Source organism: Peromyscus eremicus, chromosome 4, assembly GCF_949786415.1.
Source record: "Peromyscus eremicus chromosome 4, PerEre_H2_v1, whole genome shotgun sequence".
NCBI lineage: Eukaryota > Metazoa > Chordata > Mammalia > Rodentia > Cricetidae > Peromyscus > Peromyscus eremicus.
This window is the reverse complement of record NC_081419.1, coordinates 50464433-50484343: the sequence shown is the minus strand read 5'-3', so window position 1 is coordinate 50484343 and position 19911 is coordinate 50464433. Positions and strand designations below refer to the sequence as shown.

At 45.9% G+C, this 19911-nt stretch overlaps 1 protein-coding gene across 6 annotated transcripts in view; it reads right to left on the bottom strand.

The window, feature by feature from the left end:
• Positions 1 to 19911, bottom strand: part of Rapgef4 (Rap guanine nucleotide exchange factor 4) — a 285071-nt gene that overhangs the window by 73404 nt on the left and 191756 nt on the right. For 3 of the 6 annotated variants that reach the window (XM_059260693.1, XM_059260691.1, XM_059260688.1), the window contains 4 exons: positions 12268 to 12321; positions 11848 to 11954; positions 8818 to 8939; positions 7016 to 7199 (listed from right to left, as the gene is read on the bottom strand). In XM_059260693.1, the coding sequence (XP_059116676.1) occupies positions 7016 to 7199; positions 8818 to 8939; positions 11848 to 11954; positions 12268 to 12321 (467 nt within the window). Of the gene's footprint in view, positions 1 to 7015; positions 7200 to 8817; positions 8940 to 11847; positions 11955 to 12267; positions 12322 to 14674; positions 14815 to 19911 lie in introns of all 6 variants that reach the window. The other 3 variants (XM_059260689.1, XM_059260690.1, XM_059260692.1) reach the window with 3 other exon arrangements.

Here is a 19911-nt window from a genome sequence, read left to right as displayed (position 1 = left end):
AATAGAATCCTGGCTCTCACGCTCCATATTACTGACAAGTTATTTAGCAGGCTCTTGGATTGTATGCATGTATTTCAAATGGTATCATTAAATTCTCCAAAAACCATTAATTTTATTCTCATACAAACATCTAGCTGTTCTCAGTCTTGGCCTCTCTAGTCCATTCTCTATAGTCATCAGAGAATTCAACTTCAGAAAAGTCAATATACTGCATAACTGACCACTCACATCTTCCTTTCGTGCTCTTCCATGGTGCCCCGAGATGGCTGTACATTCCTTCTAATATCAAAAGATGGCACAGCGGGCCTCCCTGTGTCTGACTGGCTCAGCTCTGCTCCTGGTTTGGACACTCCTTAAGTGTCAGGCAGCTCTTTATTTTCCCAGCATATTTCTGGCCTATTGCTCTGCTTTTCCCCTGCGTGGCTGGAAGCTCCTCCTCTGTTCTGAGAGGAAGAGCACCGAGGCAATTATAGCCTTTGTTGCTCCTAAGAAGCACAGAATCAACCCATGTGCAAAAATCACAAAATGATGCATGCAGTGATATTCAGAGGTCAGACAGCACATTCCACACTTTAAAAACCCAGCCCTAAAGACCCTCATACCATTAACTGTAGAAAAGAAGGAGGAGGAGGAGTGTTGCTATGATTGATTGATAAATGAAACGCTGATTGGCCAGTAGCCAGGCAGGAAGCATAGTGTAGGTGGGACAAGGAGGAGGAAAATTCTGAAAGGTGGAAGGCTGAGGCAGAGAGACTTTGCCAGCTGCTGCCATGCGGAGCAGGATGTAAAGTACTGGTAAGCCACGAGCCATGTGGCAAGGTATAGATTTATAGAAATGGGTTAATTTAAGACATAAGAACTAGATAGCAAGAAGCCTTAGCCACACAGCCATACAATTTTTAAATAATATAAGCATCTGTGTGTTTATTTGGGTCCGAGCAGCTGCGGGATTGGTGAGTGAGAGATTTGTCCTGACCGTGGGCCAGGAAGGACCAGGAGATAATCCCAGCTACAGAGGAGGAGGGGGAGGGGAGGGGGAGGGGAAGGGGAAGAGGGAGAGGGAGAGGGAGAGGGAGAGGGAGAAGGAGGAGAAGAAGAAGAAGAAGAAGAAGAAGAAGAAGAAGAAGAAGAAGAAGAAGAAGAAGAAGAAGAAGAAGAAGAAACCCTGAAAATCACCAGAGAGCTAACTCCCAAAAAATGTTAATAGTAATTTCATATCTGGGAGATAGGACTGCAGGTACTATGCATTCTTTTGAAACTCCTAGTAGTTCCCAAATTTTCTACAACAAATAGATGGGATTGAAAAATAAGAAGCGATTAAAAACTTGAGCTTATCTTACTAGGAACCCTAAAGTATAGGCATGTAGCTACAGCACTGCTGCCCTGGACCCCAGTTCAGTTCCCGGTACCACATCAGGCAACCCACAGAGAATCCAATATCCTCTTCTGGCCTCTGCGGGCACCTGAACACACACACACACACACACACACACACACACACACACACACACACTCTTCAGTGAGCTTTTTTGGGTATGCAGACGTGAAGAGAACATGGCACACTGCTTTTATAGGGGGGATGTAATTCCAGAAATGACCCACTTAGTGGAATCCCTTGTGCAGGGAAATCTCTAAGCTTTCAATGAGGACACAGCAACCTTCACAGTAAGAACAGAGGCTGCCAAGCACTGAAGGGTACACTGTGGGCAGGGCCCACAGTACAGTCCTGTTTCATAGCTTCAGCTCCTCTACCCATGCTTCCTCCTTCCTCTGACCATCCTGTGAAGATGGACTGACAGATGGTGAACGTTCTCCTGGAGAGTACCTCCTCTCCAGAAGTGAGAACCACCAATGGCTTTTGGCTAGAGAATTTGAGATCTACAGAGTAAAGGTACCTTCCTAAAATTTCAAATTTCACATCCTCAAAAACAGTCTGAACAAATGAAGATCCAGTTCAGACAAATGGGGATGGAGAGATGGCTCATTGGTTAAGAGGGCTTCCTGCTGGTCAAGACGACCTCAGTTCAGTTTCCAGTACCCACCCATCAGGCAACCCACAGGGAATCCAATACCCTCTTCTGGCCTCTGCAGGCACCTGGACACACACACATACACACACAGAAAGAGAGAGAGAGAGAGAGAGAGAGAGAGAGAGAGAGAGAGAGAGAGAGAGAGAGAGAGAGAGAGAGAGAGAATAATAGTATTTTAAAAGACAAATTTTCTAATTAAGAAAAAAAATACACAGGCCCTTGAGTTCCCTCTAACAAATGTATAGAGCATTCAGTCTGTAGAGCTGTTGGGCATTAGATCCATCAACGGGCAGGGATGGACAGCCATGCCTCTTCCTAGTGCTCATTTCCTTTCCAGACTCAGATGCCTAAAAACCTTTCACTGATCACATAAATAAGTGAATTTAAGTTTATGAGTTTCAGGCCCATTTGGAAGACTCCAGAACTTGCTAACAATTTTTGGTGTGATGATCTAATTTTCCTGTGCTGTTTTACCCCCTCTTTCCAGGCTCAATGGACTTTTCTTTTTCAACCACTTATGCTTCTAGGATTTAGGAAGTTTCAGAATTGCAGATCTAGAATGAAATTTGAAAAATACAATCTTCCTTTCCCTCCTGCTTTAGGCAGGCCTCCGAGAGACCACTGTAAAGAGTGGGGCATGATGCCTCACTCTTCATGGAGGGAGCTGGAAGGCTTGATGACAGGAGAATCCTTTTTCTGGGAAGCCTCTTTGTTTCCAGGTGGCTTTACCTTTTACCATATTGTACTTACCTGGGCACCTCTGTATCTTTTGGTCCATGGCTTCCTATCCAAAGTGCCTGCTTAACTGTACCCAAGTGCCCACTTCTGCATATGAGCATCCCTGCTCTATCCATGTTTGTAGAGTAACCTCCTGCATTCAGACTCATAAACAAAGCAAAGTCAAAACAACAAGCTCGGAGAGTTCATTTGTATTTGATGGCTCTGTCTCAACGCTACAACAGCAGCACCATCAACCTGTCACCAGTCGGTAGCATTTGCCCCCAAATGCCATCCAGGTCCACACCTGCGCAACCACGATGGGCATTGTGAGTCACTCTGTCTGCCACCACATAAAAAGCTAATTTCACATTCAGAATGTATGTTTTTTTTCTTTCAATACCAATAGCAACAAGAGTGTGCCAAAAAAATTCCCCCTGAAGCTCTATTCTGTTTTTTAAACTGCAGAACATTCTTTCATAGTTTGACAGTTAAAATGCTGCAGTTAATGTAATAAACAGAGAATTTTTCTAAGTAGCCTGTCAAAACAAGTGACACTTTTTTTTTAAGCTAGCGAGTCTCAGCCTCGGAACAATGGGAAGTACCTTTCAAAGCAACATCTTCATTATACAATCAAATTCTCGGAGTAATCTTCTCATCAAAGAATATTGTGTTATTTCTTTCCCAGTAATTATCAGAGTTCTGCAACCTTTCTGGCAGTGGGGACTATTATAAATGCAGCTGTGCTGAGTTCAAAAACTGGGGGTCTTGGCCCAGCTGACATAGAGCCATGGCTCTGCATTTCTTAATGACTCGGCAGTTTGGGTCCTAAGGAGCCAACCTCCCCAGGACCTATGGACGTGGCCTCAGTCTCCAAGAGTAAAGTGCTTCGTCAGTCCCTTCAAGGACAGACATGGTACTGGGTGGTGCCGGTAACTCTTCACCAAATCGGTTTCTTTTCTGCCCTCTTAAATAGAATCAAGTGGTACCTCCAAAGATTACTAGAAAATTGAAAAACTAACTAACTAAAAAACAGGGGAATTGGGGGGGGGGGTAGTGTGTGTGTGTGTGCATGTGTGTGTGTGTGTGTGTGTGTGTAGAACCATCCCTTAAAGCTGTCATTCAAATAGGAAAAAAAAACATATGCCAAAAGGAGCATTGCCAGTCCAATTCTAATGTTTGCCAAATTAAAAAAACAAAACAAAATTGGGAAGATGGGAAGAAAATCCCCAAATAATACATCTTGGAATATGAGTGGATCGGTGTCTTCTTGTTTTTTTTTTTTTTGTTTGTTTGTTTGTTTGTTTTTTTTATTTTTGAGACAGGCTCTCCACATGTAATCCAAACTGGTCTGAAACTTGCTATATTGCCCAAGATTGTCTCAAGCTCCAAATCTTCCTGCCTCAGCCTCTCGAGTGCTCAGATGCCAGGCTTGAGCCACACCACCAAGTGAAAATCTGCCATCCAATAGCCAGAGGTCAGCTGCAGCCAAGCTTGGGAAATGAATTTTCTTTGAAGACTTGGGTTCCTAGTGTTCTTGCAATCCATTGCTATGTGGAAGAAAATGGAAGCAGCACCGTCTCTCTTTGGGGGTGCTGGGAAGTGAACCCATAGCTTCAGTCACACATGGTAGATAAGTTCTTAGCCCTCATCCCAGAGGATCCTATTTCTAGGGATAACTCATGAAACCTAGCCGTAAAATCTGGAGCATACAGCACATACTCCATAAATGTCTGTCCCTTTTGAATATAATTTGGGAGCTCTTCTCTCATTGGATTACAAGCTCCTCAGATGAACAACTTACTCTTCTTACATTTTAATCCACTTGGTAAGGGTTGAAAATATTAGTGAATTCAGTGGAAGGAAGAGCTGAGGGAGGATTGGCAGGGCTCTGAAATTACTCACTCACTCACTCAAAAATGTTTATTGATGGCTTCCTGGCTGGGGGCGCTGGTGGTCTGAAAGAAAATGGCCCCCATAGGGAATGACAATATTAGGAGGTGTGGCTTTGTTGGAGTAGGTGTGGCCTTGTTAGAGGAAGTGTTTCATTGTGGGGGTGGGCTTTGAGGTCTCCTATGCTCAAGCTATGCCCAGTGACACAGTGAACTTCCTGTTGCCTGTGGATCAGCTCCTTTTCCAGAACCATGTCTGCCTGCATGCTGCCATGTCCCACCATGATGATAATGGACTAAACCTCTGAAACTGTAAGCCACCCCAATTAAATGTTTTCCTTTATCAGAATTGCTGTGGTCATTGTGTCTCTTCACAGCAATAGAAACAATGGAAGACAGGGACATAGCCTGACCATTTCACTCTAGGGAGCCCCCCTCTCCACAGCACAGAATGCTAACACACACTGTCTTGTCCACTCTAGGATGTAGTACAGCCCTGATTGAATGAACGCCCATGGCTCTTAAGAGCTGTCTTCTGCTCACACAGAGCTCCAGAAAGAAGGACCACCCTTATGTTCCTGCTTCTCAGCTCCACAATGTTCAGAACAAGAGGGTGGTTAATAAGTGTCGGTGCATAATAAGGGGGTTAGTGAAGAAAACTGGTGTGGTGTGATTGCCTTTCAGAGACTCCCAGTGGTTAGCTGCTTCTCAGCCGCTGAGAGCTGTTCACAGGGCAGGCATGGCAGGGTTCCTTGGCATGGATGCCTTCAGTATACCCTGGTCTTCACCTCTGCCCAATGGATGCCAACAGCCTGGGTGTCCACCCCTATCCTGACAACTGGAACATCCCCACACATTTCCAGATGCCTTAGGGTCTGTCTCAGCCTGACTCCGAACCACAGAACGATGGTGGCCTGAATGAACGTGACAGCTAGGAGAACAGCAACAGGGGATTGGTCCAGGAAAAGACGAAGAAGGACAGATGATGGACGAGTGGGCCAAGAGGAAGGGAGACAGTCTGATGGAGAGAAAAACGTGGTTTCTGATGGCCTCATCCATTTGATTTTTCCACAGCCCTGGGGAATTCTTGTGCCCTCAGCCACCCTCCCCATGATCCTTCAGGGCAGACAGAGCATAAATTGGCTGGGCAGGTTCCTTGGACCCTACTCCTGCTCAGGTCAGCGAAACTCTGGCTTTTCTATTTGATATTTTGGATCCTCCTATTAAATTTCTGTTTGAAGAGAAAGTATTGAGGCTGAAAGAGCTGAAAACCATGGTTCTAGAGTTAAGGATGGCAGTACCAGCTGGGATGAGGGGAAGGCCTTTGAAATGCTCTGTGTGGGAGATTAAGCCCCAAGAGAGAGTTTGGACAAAGGGGACATGGTGTGACAAAAATGACGTGTGTTGCCTGGGGTACGGGCCAGTGAAAGGGAAGGCGTCCTGGGGGAAGGTGATAAAGCTGCACTCAGAGGCCCTTGTGAACTGGCCCAAGGGGCAGATGCTGGGGAAGCCGGTCCGAGGGACAACTCTCTCTTGGAAAGTTCCCAGTGGGCATAGCAGACGTAAAACTGAATGTTCTCACAGAGACCTGGTAATAAAGGGAGGTCGGCCGAGCCAGTGGCTCAGGGTTGCCATGCATAGCTGCCTGGCACTGGTTGGTACGATGGAAGGAGGTTTCACTTCCAGCGTGAAAATATAAGCCTGTGTGTGGGGCTTCCAAATCCAGTGCCAAGCCATCTCAACTGCAAAGGTCCCCCTGAGGACTGAGAAAGGCCGGGAGCAGCCCGGTTAGTAGAATGCCTGGAATCTAACAGGAGCGTGACACTTTTTATTTTCTTCTTCTTTGCCCTAATTAAATCTCTCAAGGTTGTGATTGTCAGCTTGTGGCCAGCCGTGGCAGACAAGGGGGTTTCCAGCTGCCTCACTGACTGAATGGAGGCCTTGAAGGGGTTACCAAAAGAATGAATGAATGAATGAACGAATGAATGAATGAATGTGACACAGGCATGGGAGCTTTGCTTCTGAGGACATCTGCCCTCTAGCACTATGAAGAAAGGGGCTGCCTTAGCCTGGCATAGAAACAGAACAGTTTCTGCTTGCCCTTGGCCAAAGGTCATTGATATGGGCACCCCAGTTTGAGATCCTGAGCTACCTGCTAAATATCTATAGTTTAAACTCAAGCGAGTGGAAAGTGGAGTTTTGGGGGGGTCAAAGTTTAAAATAGAATAGAGACAAACACCCCTGCAGTATCACCCCTTTGTCATCCCTCCTCTGACTCGAGGGAAGGGGAGGACATTTGCCACCAGCCTCGCGCCCCTCCCCAGATGTGCCTGCAGCAGCCTGGGACAGCTAGATGAGCCTCTAGTTCTCACTCACGGTTTGCGCAGGATCATCCTCATGTGGGCATCAGGGCCCATCTGGGACAGCAGCAGCATGGTGTCCTGGAGTTCCTCATCACACTCCTTCTTCTCTTCCTCAGTAGGCAAAGGGCCATCCTCATGCTCGTCATCCAGAAATCGATAAAATAAATATTTGTCTTGGAAATGGCGTTCCTGGTCCACTGTGGGAAACATAGAGGCAAGGGTCAGCCGGGCCTTGAAGCCGGGCCTTGAAGCTCTGCCCCACAGCTCTCTGCCAGAAGCACAGGGCCGGAGTCCTGCAAGACAGCCATGCATTAGCACAGCACAGAGCCTGAACCCTTCCAACTCCACCTCACTCAGGCGGGGCGGCTAGAAGCCACACCATCCCATCTGCAGTCATTCGGGCCTCAGCCTCCTGGACCCACCCAATTTTGCCTCCCCAGGCCTCCTCTGAACACCTGCCAGCTTTTATGGAATAAGCACATAATGCCTTAGTGGTATTTTCTACAGTGTGGGGCGCGTGTCCCAAACTGTCAGAGAAGGCTTGCAGAGTGGCTCTGGGAGAATGGTCTTCCAAGAGGCATTCCTTTGGGAGGTCAGAACTTAGCTAGCTATCTGCACCCGTTAGACACACTTCTCTCCCCACTTGGAGAAAAAAAAAAAGGTTCCAAGAGCACAAAGATATGAACAGAGCAACCCAATCAATCTTCTGGGCCATAGACTCCACGAAGGAATCTGTGGTCATCTGCTTCCAGTTTCGGTTTTCAGAAAGCTACTTCCTCCCTTTCTTTTGGCAAAGCCGGGGACTCAAATCCAGGAGCTCACACATACTAACCACGCGATCAACAAGATTTAGGTCTCTGTTAGAAAGAGAGGGTGAACTGGGCTAGAAGCCCTCATCTAAATGTCTGGAAGTCATTTAGTCCCTTCATAGCATGGACTGTCAAGATGTTCCAAAGACGAAGAGCAGTGGTAGACCCTTGCAGATCCCCACAATAGGGACGGCAGTGGTGACAGCAGCAACATCCAGGCACTTACTGCAAAACAAGATGCTCAGAATCCATCCCAGACCTGCAAAGTTGAAATTTGCTTCCAACAAAAGCCCGCGGGTGATTGGTATGCACACATTTCAAGTCTGAGAAACTCCAGCAAAATTATTTTTCCCACGTTCCCAGGTGCTGGCGAATGAAACGGATGATTTGAATATTTTCATGTTTAGCAAAGTAGTCTTAAACAAGTGGTGTGAGCAGTTCAGCCTCAGTCACACACCAGCCCTGAATAGCTCTTCTGTTCAGCGAGAGCTGCTGCAGTTACTAGAGACAGCAATTGCAGAGCACCGCTCTGATTTTAAATATGGTCATCCCGTGGGTATACAAATTGGCTCTCCCAGACAGTGGCGCGGTGAAAAGGCAGCTTCTGCATTCATTACTTACCTTCATGTCATCAGCCCGGCCACACATCTCACTGCTCTTTCATTCTGTCCCTGTATCAGGACCGCCATGCCACGCTTGGAGGATAATCACACTATCAATGAACCACGAATGCAAACTAATAAACATAATTGGAGTTGATGCACTCCGGTTGCAATTTCATTTCCCTTTCCTTCGTTCTCGGAAGTTAGGAAGGTACAGTGGTGGAACACAGCAATCAATAGCAGCCGCTCACTGCATCTGTATTGCTAAATGAAGATGCTAGATTGGTCGTTCCTTAAGGAGGTCATAATTCTTTCTTGTCCATTTGGGTATTCAGCAATAGCTTACCCAGGGAAACACACTCTGCATGTCTTGAGAGTTTTCCAGAGCCTGTGGCTCATCTTACCGTGGTTGAGGACACCGTCTTCCAGCAAAACTTGCCACATGCCAACAGCTTGAGTCCGGGAGTGAACACAGGACGTTTGCTGTATCATCCAGTCTACCAGCTCGGTCCCAACACAGCATTGTCTAAAGGAGATGAGGAGACATGGAGGATGGAAAGGTCACCCCTTTGCAGAGAGAGTGGGAGACAGTCTTCAAGAGGAGAATCTTCCGAAAAGCGTGGCCCCATGAGAGGTATCAAGGCAAAGAAAGTGCTATAGAGTATATAGCCCGAGGCTCTTGGACCATCTAAACAGGGTCGTGTAAATAAAAGAACACTAGACACAGAGCACCAAGCTGCTCAAAGGGCTGGGGAGGGAAAGCATTACCATTCCTTCTAAGTCTATCACTGTGAGCTGGTCCCGGAAGACCTCAGTGTGAGGAGTGTTGGGAGAAATAAGCAATTAGCACTGTAAATCTCTCCGAAAAGGTTCAGTGTAATGAGCATTAGCACGTCTACAGAACCTGTCATCTTACACCAACAGATGCTCCCTGTATGTTCACATGTTAGTCCCAAAGCTGTCCCCTGCAGCGAGCCGGTCTGGGTAAACAAACTATGTGCATAGTTAGGAAACACACAATTATATACACTTACATATTAGGAAACTCTGAGTGAGGTGAGAAAATAGGGCAGGTGTTCCTTGTGTGAGTGTACAAGGGAGAAAGTGGAGTCTTGCAGTCCTAGGGACAGATCTCCAGGGACAGTGGAATAGGGCAGGGAGGCCCAGAGCAGATGGCTGTGTGCAGCTGGGCCTGACTCATTGGTTGCCTCCCTTTGCATGCCTCTGGGGATAAGCAGAGACTGGGCCAAACCTGAAGAACTCTAGCATAAACTGAAGTAGATTCCTTGTCCTGGGCCACTTTGGGAAAAACCTTGAAGTGAGAGAAGTTATGGGGTAAAACAGCAGATTTGCTACTCATTAGCTCTGTGACTTTGGCCATCTCTCTGGTTCTGTTGCTTTCTCTGGGAAATAAAGAATGCACAAGTACTGGCCTTGGAGACCTTCTCTAGTTCAATATTCTAGAATCTCTGAAATCTTATCAGAGTTCCTGGGATGTGCCGACCCTGACCCAGAGAGGACCGTTGTGAAGGCCAGCTTCACTCATAATTACAGTTTCAAAGGGTGAAGAGACATCTACATCTTCACTCTGAATTAACCAAACACCTCTGAGCTAAACATACAAAATAAACAAGCATTTCTCTTATAATTCGGTAGTTTATTAGTGGAAAAGTTCTTATAAGAGTATAGAAATCAATTTTCATTTGGCTTTTTATTCAATGACTGCTCTTAAAGTTAAAAAAAAAAATAAGAAAAGCACAAAGAGCAAAAATGACTCATAACATCGAGTTTCTAGGAAAGGCACAGGTTCTTTGGAGCCAGAATACGTAAGAGAGGCACACAGCAGAGTCCCTGGGTATCCCTGCCACTGAACGACACCTGCACTTCAGAACTGACCATCAACCACCCTAGTATAGCATTGGGGTGATACTGAACCTGGAGGGGCCTCCACGCTCTGACACTGAGGCAATCACATAATGGGATGAAGAGCAGGAGGGAGGGGGCGGAGCTTGCTAGTGTAGATCTGGGGCAAGAACTCAAACTGCTGCAGAAAAAGAAACCGTGTCCGTGACTTCCAGGGGAGTCCACTGGTCATCACCAACAGATCATTAATTTGTGTCATAGGGTGTGGAGCAGACATAACACCTCCATGTCAGGGGTTTAAGTCTCAGCAGGATGGCACAAGGAAGAGATCAGTTTCTGACGTGCAGTTTCCAGTATTTGTCACGGAACATGACATAGTTAATGGAATTTTCCCAACACGAGTCAATAGTTGGGGGAGCATACTCACATCTTAAGGGAAAAAAATAATTAAAACATTCGAAGAAAAAGATCTTTTCAGCCACGAGAGATTCTAAGATTTACTTAAAGCTAAAGAGTCAAAGGGCTAAAAGGATTGAACTCTGGGGATGTGTAATACACGTGTTTTAGTTTTGTTTGGCTTTGTTTTAAATCTTGACTTTCCTTAGAACTATAATGGTGTGCATGAGCCATAGATTCCAGACAGATTAACTTTCAGAGCTGCAGAACAAGACTTACAGATGTCATTGACTTACAGACTCTGAAAATAGTCAGCTAGTGAAAACATGGCGTTGGGGAGCTGGCTCAGTGAGCAAGGACGTCTGCCACACAAGTATGAGGACCTGAGTGTGAATTCCCAGTGTAAAAAGTTAGGTTTGGCCAGGCACATGCCTGTCACTCCAGTGCTGTGACAGGAAGGGACAGGAGAATCCTGGGGGCTTGCTGGTTGCCAGCCTAGCTCCAGGTTTAGTGAGAGACCCTGCCTCAAAGGAATAAGATGGACAGTGATAGAGCAGGTCACCCAATGTCCTCCTCCAGTTCAGCAAGTGCAGCCTCCCCCCCAACACCCCGGGTTAAGTATCTTGCTAAAATAAAACTTTACTAGAAAACAAACCCCATAAAAGACTTTGAATATTATGTTTACTTCTGAACCCTCAGAGCTTTTAACACTATGACTTAAAAAAAAAAGTCACTGAATTTGGAGATCAACCATCCTCGGTTTAAATCTTGTGACTCACTAGACCTGACTTAGTGAAGGGAAGCTATTTGACCTCTTTGCCCTGGGTCAGTTTTGTCAACTGAGATATGAACACACACCTAGATAGGCCTTTCTAGCAGGGAAATGGTAGAGAGAAGCTGAGATGACATGTGGGAAGTGGCCTGTATCATCATTGGAGCGGAAGTTTGCACTGGGTAAATGCTCACTGAACTTAGCCGATCCACTGAAAGATGCTGGCTACCGGAAACACGGGAAGTCTCTCCTCTCCGTGCATGCCTGCACACATTAGCCTGGAATGCTGAGGCTGAATCAAGTTTAGGAGGGAACCCAGGGGGACCGACAAACAGAGGCTCTTTGTCCCACTTTCATAAACCATGAATCAGAGGGGCCAAGCCGTTAGAACGGGCAAACATACCTGTACGTCTTCAGGTGGTATTTTCTGTCTCTTATCATGTGGGGAGCTCGAGAGAGAATGGCAATTCGTAAAATCTTTCCAGCTCTGAGGATCTTCTCTGAAGGGACCTGGGTTTTAATCAGATGGGAGGAGGAGAGGGAAGAGGAGAGTTTAGGGAAGGGAAATAGACCCAATGAATTCTTAGACCACTTTCTAATCAGAGTCCTGAGAGAAAAACACAACTCACTCATACATATTTACATTGCTCACTCCTGTGACATGTCACTGTTTTATGTCGAGAACTGAGACATGCTGCATATTTATTGACTCTAGGAAGTGGATGTGAGGGGCCTTGACGTGAAGCTCTGACACAGGAACCACCTCCAGTGGTACTTAAGAAGCGAGCTTGGATGGCTCATCAACCCACCTACATCCCATTACCTTGGTAATGGTGTTAGCAGGACGGAGAGGAGCGAGAGGCTCAATGAGAGGTGTCTGAAAAATAAAATGTTAAGGCAAAAGAAAATTAAACAAAAAATTCAGTAACGAAAATTATGGGTTGGGGATAATAAGAAATACCAATTTTTATGAAACTCAAAATAGAATTTAAAAAAAAGAAAGAGAGATAAAAGCTGCCTAAGGAACTTGAATGCACGGGCATTCAAAGGGCAAAATTGGACCATTCAGTTTGCCAACATTTAAATATAAATTGTTTAAAAAAAATGAAAAGAAGAAACAAAAAAGAACCAAACAGGAATGATTCAATGTCTGTAGCTTAATGAGAAGGGGAAAGGCAGCTGGTCGAAGCATAGCAAACGTCAGAGCCGGGAAGGAAGAAGGTAAACACTCGGAGGTCACAGCGACCTGCCCCGGGCCGTGGATAAAGTATTGATTTGGGAATGAGCTGCTCCCTGTTCTCCCGTGTCCTGAAGACTCTTCCTCAGCAGCGCTCTTTTGTTGGTTTGCCATTATTTTCACAGGTAGCTTCCTGCACTCGAGCTCCTAGAACCCAAGAGAGGCAGCTGGTGCGCGTCTCTTTTCTGAGAAAACTGTGCCATCGTCAAGAGTCTGTACCAGTCAGAACAGCTCCAGGACCTAGATGGCGTTCTTCATATAAAACACATTCTGTGGATGGATCTATGGAGGAGTTCTGTTTCTACAAAACGGAACCCCCTAACTTCATTACCCCACATATCTGGCAATGCCCTTTCCAAACGTGTCCGGTCAAAGGTGGTGGAAGAGCCATGGATACAATGCTGTTTGTGACACTTTGGAAAAGCATGATTTTATTTTTTATTTTATTTCTTTGGAGCTTTAGTAGGCTGGGGCTCCTTACCAAAGATTCCCCAAAAGATGCACACATCTTTATCCCCGGAGCCTGTACGTACCTCGTTACATGGCAAAAGAATGATATGAGCGTGGTTAAGGTTAAGGGCAAAATGTGGAGACCAGCCAGCCTCGTGTTCTTGGGGGTTGTGTTATAAGATGTAAGAATGGAAGGCAGAATGTCAGCAAGCAAAAAAAAAAAAAAAAAAAAAAAGCCCCCTTGAGCCTCCAGAAGCCCCACGATTCTGCTGAGCCTTCCTCCATCTTACCCCAGAGGCTCACACTGGAGGTCTGGACTACAGCACACAGGGCTCAGTGATTTGATTATCTGGTCTACCCAGTGAGTGGCGATTTGTTATGGCAGTCCCCAAACCCTGGCATAGAGATTATAACACTTTATATCAACACCCTCCTGCCTTTGCAAATAGGAGTTAATTACAGTGAAAATACATTGGTGAGTTCGTCTCTACTTCTCCTTTGAAATCCGTGACAATGGAGAGAGATGAAAGTCAGCATTAGTTTTAAGAAACACTTTAAACCTCAATGCAAATATACACACTTAAACGTTATATTTGCCCGTTATCAATGACAAATTTCAGGCGGGTTGGTGCTTTTAATATTATAATAGAGTTAAAGGGGGAGATGAGTGCTAAACTTTAAAAACCAGCAGAGGGGAGACAGGTTTGTTTAGAATGGCTGTGACTCCTTGAACTCACCCATTTCAACATTTTCTTCACGTGACTGGCATCCAGCAGACCCCACCCACTGAAAGGACAGTGTGTGGGCGTCACACCACTTAGAACAAGCATAGACCAAAGGATGTCAATGTGGTCCCATTCAAAATGGCACGCCCTGAGAGCTCCTACGTTCTTTACGTAGACCTGCTGATGGGCGAGGGGCTGTGAGACCATGGAACTCCTGTACTTAACCCAGAGCATTGGCCAGCCAGGGAAATGGGGCTATCATACATCAGGTCCCTGGAAACACACAGCTAAAGCTGGCTGTGAACTTGCCACTTCTGGACTTCAACTCCAGTGATCCTGTCCCTTCTATACACAGGTGGCTTCATACATCTCTGAGGCTTCCTGGTTATGAATCTAACTGTAAAAGCTTCTGGTTACTCTAGAAAATGACGCTAGAAACCCGTACCTTCTCCCTGTTCTGGAGAAGCATGCTCTCCATCTAGAGCAGATGGAGGTGGAGTTTGTTTTCCGGACCGCCCCCCTACGAAAAGCTGGTGTTTCTTTTCAGTTTGTCCTTGAGAAGCTGGCTAAGCTGAAGCTCAAGAGGAGGCACAGACTGAGAATGGCTAATAAATGCTTTTTCTTCTTGTTCTTGATGAGATGAATGAAACTATTCCAAGACTATATATATTTTAACAAATATATATATTATATTATATATTATATATTATAACATAATACTATATTATAACAAAATACTAACAAGTGGTATCTATCTTAGCTTATTTCATTCAATGACCTTTTTTTTTCCCCTTGGAACCTTGAAAAGGAAGTATTACCAAAGCAAGGTGATGCATCAAGCTTCAGCCAACACTTTCCCTTTGATGTGTGACTTCTGAAGGCATAGAATGTCTACAAGGTTCTTTCAGCTGGACAATCCCAGCACCAGCACCAGCTCCAGGCCAGGATTCTGTTTCATCTGCTGAAAAGCAATGTTCTCAAACCTTCTCCACCTCAGAGATGTTAGGTTTGGGTCAACACCAAGAATGGGTGCCCTGAGGAGGGGATGTCCTTTTGTTTAAATAAAGCCCGTGAGGGACCTATGCAGGGAAAGTGTTCTCCTCGGAGAATAGGACTTTGACTTTGAAGGGAATACTACATTCGCTCAGGAGAAAGGGCCGGTGCCTGGCGGTGAATGTTGATAGAGACAGACTGGAGACAGGAAGGCAGGTCCCTGGGAAACCATCCCTGGCCAAGACCTGGTCGGGGACCCCTATGTGACCAGTGTGACTACATTGTTTTTGGGTCTCTCTGCTTATTTCCAATTTGTTTTCCCTCATCATTCAAGTAAGTTTCCCCTTGGCTGTGTTATAGAGAAATAAGGAAGATAATTGTATTTTGTGAATAGTTAGGAAGGACAGACAAAATATGGTTATTCTCATGAAGCATTCAAGTAAGAAAATCTGACCTAGAGACGGGTTTGATGTGTCTACCACACTCCTTTATCTGCTCTAGCTCCTGGTTTCACGGTTATTTTCTTTTTCACTGAGAAAAACTAAGACCAGAGACGTGTAAGGACTTGCTTGAGCTCGTCCTGCTACTATCTGGAAGTGCTGAGATTTCAATCTACTTCTAGATTACTCTAGTGTCTGCATCATAGGTCCGGTTACCACCTCCACATCCCCCACGACCACCACAGCTACCACAGCCTCCACCACAACCACCACCACCACAGTCACGACCACCACAGCCTCTACCACAGCCTCCACCACCACAGCCTCCATCACCACAGCCTCCATCACCACCACCACCCCATTTCTTCTACAAATGTCTTGGCTGTCATGCTGGAGGATTTTGTATGTTGTCTGATTGACGTTCACTGAAAAGGGTACAACATGCTGGTCAGCCCTTCTAGGTCCAGGCATCAGATTTGGTCGTATAAATATTCAGAAAAAAAAAAAAACCCTCATTTTTACTAACTGAGATCATACCCATTGCAGTATGCAGCACACTTAGTCAGAATTAACTTTCTAAAAGGCAACTTCATAAGAATAAAACATTTACATTGAAGAACCATTCCCTCAGGGGTAAGATAAATGTGCCAGAGAAAGGGAGTCACAGAAGTCCGCCCAGGAGACTAGAAACTGCTTGGAAACCTGATCAGAGATGGATTTCTCTGCTGGGAAATAGTTTTACAGGTGGAGGACTATGGGGAAGGTGCCGGATCCACTCAGCCAGTCCCCATGTTGGCAGAAGAACGCCTTGGGAAGAGTGCCGAGGAAGGAGGAAACATCTCCAGAACTTGATCCAGGGGCCCTGGAAGACACTGGAACTTGGAGGACCTCAAGAACCCCTTGAGGCACGGCCACTGCTACTGATGCCACCAGTCTATCCTCGGCCCAGAGGAAGGCAAGATCCACTGGTGCCCATTCTCCCTCTGGTCGGGAACTAGAGAAATGAGGGAATCGTTTCCTTATGTCAGTGGTTAGGTTACACGGGAGAGAGAGAAACAGCATCAGAGAGATGTCATTGAGAACCAAAGCAAGAAGACCAGCTGAGGGACAGGCAGCCAGGAACCACGCCCCCAGAGGCCAGCCTCTGTCAGAGCACGGCAAGGACAAAGAAGAGACCTGAAAGGCCAGCCCTACAAGGTGGTCACAGCAGCCAGACTTGGGCAGAGCCTCAGCAAGCAGTACCCAGCTCTCCCACCCGCTTGCTGGCCTATATCCTCCAGGCACATTTCCCATTGGATACAGAAGAGGAAGGCAGACGGGAAGCCAGTATGGCACAGGGAATCCATTAATGATGGCTTGGTTTGGGTCCAAGAGCTGGCCTCCGCTTTGACCTGTAGCTAGAATGCACACATCGCAAGGAGCCGGCTGGACAAGGGATGGGCCCTCTCTGATTAAACTGCGTACATTTCAACACATTCTCATGTGTTGATAGAAATTCCTGTGGGCACGAAAGACTCCAAGCCAGGCTGTGAGCATGTGATCCTCAAAGACAGGCAGGAAGGACAGATAAGGGCAGAAGCCTCCAGCATTTTCTTGGCTGTCTCCCCTGAAGGCTTCCCTCAGGATTAACTATAATTGGTTTTTGTTTGTTTTAGGGAAGGGCCTTCTCTTTCAGCTGCTTTTTTATTATGTTTCTATTACCAGTGAAAGGGGAAAACGGCGAGGAAAAAAATATTCCTTTTGGCATCTGAGCCAATTCAGAAACACTAATCAGGTGATGAAAAATAGGAATTTAGCTTCCATTACAAGGTGCACAATAACCCCCAAGTAGATATAATGAGGTCGATGAGGCCTTGTAATAGGCCTCACGAAAAATCATATTCAGACGCCTTTGAAAACAGGGTGATTCTTTTAGTCAAGTATTTGCTCACAGAAGCCTTTTGCAAGGCACAACATCTTAAGCCAAGAGACAAGAATAACAAGCTAGAATGAGGACGCGGAGCTCAGAACCGACGCTGGCAATCCAGGGCAGTAAAAAGTCACGGCAGTCACATCCAACAGGACCCAGAGATTTAATGAAGGCCTATGGTGTGCAGAGCAGTGTGAAAGGCTAAACTGGGAATTCGGAGGGAGAAAGTGCCCGATTTAAATGAGCTCTTGAGTTTTCTACGGGTTCACCAGTTAGCAAGTCCATCTGAGTCCACAAATAAATGCTACAGCCAGCGCCAAGGCTTTCAAATCCCATCACTTTTCCTATTTCTGGTGAGCAAGAGCAAAGAACGTTCAATCGCTTAGTGAAATGCTTTCTTAGTGAAAATGCTATAAAATGTTAATGGCCCCTGTTTTGATGTTTTGAAACAATGCAGCTAAGCCTTTGAAATGTTTGCATCATCCTCATCATTACCACAATGTCACCATTCTGGGGCTGGACAGATGAAATCCGATTCAGGACTGAGACTATGCATAGGCAGATTCCATGGCTCTGAAACAACTAAGCTTTCCCATTCGTGAAATCATGGGAACACCATCCCTAGGCTTCTCTGGCTTCTGTCTGAGGCCCTTCTTCTTCTGAGACTTTCCTAGTTCAAAACTGGCCTACAGAGAAATGCTTCCACGGAGCTTGGAAGGCTGAGTAAAACAAAAATAACTTCTTTTGGGCGTACCAGAGAACTGAGGTTGCGATCTACATTGCCAGCCTGGGATCTGCAGGTATAGACAGGCATTCCCACCTGGGCTGAGGTCAGCTGACCTGCCGCAGACGCAGTGCAGGGATAGGAGCCCTTGAACCTGGCTCCTGCTGAACTGCTGGAGGCCAAATGTGGACCAGCTTTCATAGGGACCTCTGGTGGTGGGAAGAAGTCTTTGGTGGACGCCCGTGGCTTTGTGTTTTGCTTATTTTAACCCTTGCCGGCTCTCATGGTTGTGGCTCAGGAAAGGAGGGATTGAGCATATTGTGAAATACACTGAAAGCATTCTCCAAAGCAAAGGCCCACTCCCTGGGAAGACTGTGGAGCCTGACCCCACCTAGAGGTGGAAACTTAGCATCCACCATCCTGCGTTAACTGAGTGGGAGAAGAGGAGCTGAGGGACAGTTGTGGGGGTTCATGAAGTCTCACCCCTAGCTGAGAAGCCATTGGCAATTGATTGGAGGGAGAGCAAGCTCTCTTCAGGAACATAGCACCAGAGAGGCTGCCCATACTCTCCAGTAGATAGTCCTACTCCTGCACTTACTGATAGTTCTAAATGGACTTGGTGGGGAGAGAAATGGGGAGGGGATTTGGGAAAGAAAGGCAGTAGGGGGATGGAGGAGGAGTTGGGAGTGAGTAGGGGTAGATTTGGTCAAAACACAATATATATGTGTACAAAATTCTCAATAAAAATAATGTTTAAAAGGAGGGTTCCAGACTCTAGAACCTGGAGGTTTAAGAAAAGTATATAAAACAAAAGCATCAACAACAACAACAAAAAAAACAGTTGTGAAAGTCACAGGCCAGGGACACAGGCCACCTACTAATAGGGCTCTTATCATCCCGCTTACACCTCTCCAGTACCAACATAAAACAGCAGAGCTAGTGGAAAGATTCTTATTCTTTCTTTTATTTATTTACTTTTTTATGTGTATAAATGCTTACCTGTACATACGTCTATGTATCATTTGTGTGCCTGGTGCCCCCAGAAGCCAGAAGAGGGCATTAGGTTCCCCTAGAACTAGAATTACAGAGGGTGGTGAGCTGCCATGCTTTGGTTTTGGGAAGTGAACCGGGGTCCTCTGCAACAGCAGCCAGTGCTCTTAACTCTGAGATCTCTCTCCAGCCCCCGATTCTAACTCTTTTTAAGGAGACTTCTGATCTCTAATACTATAGCAAACATCAAGAACCAGCCATCTCCTAGACAGACAAGCAGAAAACTTTAGGCTAAAGGCCTCTGAGGTGGTATGAATGAGAATACCCCCACAGATTCACATGTTTAAATGCTTGGTCCCCTGTTAGTAGAACTGTTTGGGAAGGATTAGTAGGTGTGGCCTTCTTGGAGGAGGTGTGTCCTTATTATGGTTTCTATTGCTGCAGTGAAACACCACAACCAAAAAGCAAGTTGGAGAGGTAAGGGTTTATTTGGCTTGCACGTCCACATTTCCCATTGCTGTTTAATCACCAAAGGATGTCAGGACAGAATCTCTCTCTCTCTCTCTCTCTCTCTCTCTCTCTCTCTCTCTCTCTCTCTCTCTCTGCCTGCTGCCTATGGATCAGGATATAAGGCTCTCACCTACTGCCCTAGCACCATGCCCGTCTACTTCCCACCATGATGATAATGGACTAACCTCTGAAACTGTAAGCAAGCTCCCCATTAAATGTTTTCTTTCATAAGAGTTGCTTGGCCATGGTGTCTCTTCACAGCAATAGAACAGTAGCTAAGACTGCCTATTTACCTCCATTCTTATTACAGATCCCATCATATCTGGCTTTCAATAGTAAAAATCACAAGGCATGATAAACAAGAGAAACTTCAGTCTGAAGCACAAACCAAGAGCTAGAATAAAACGTAGATGTAACACAGATTTTTGAATGGCCAGACTGGACATTTAAATTAGTAATGTAAGTTAACTATGGAATATTAGTCTATTG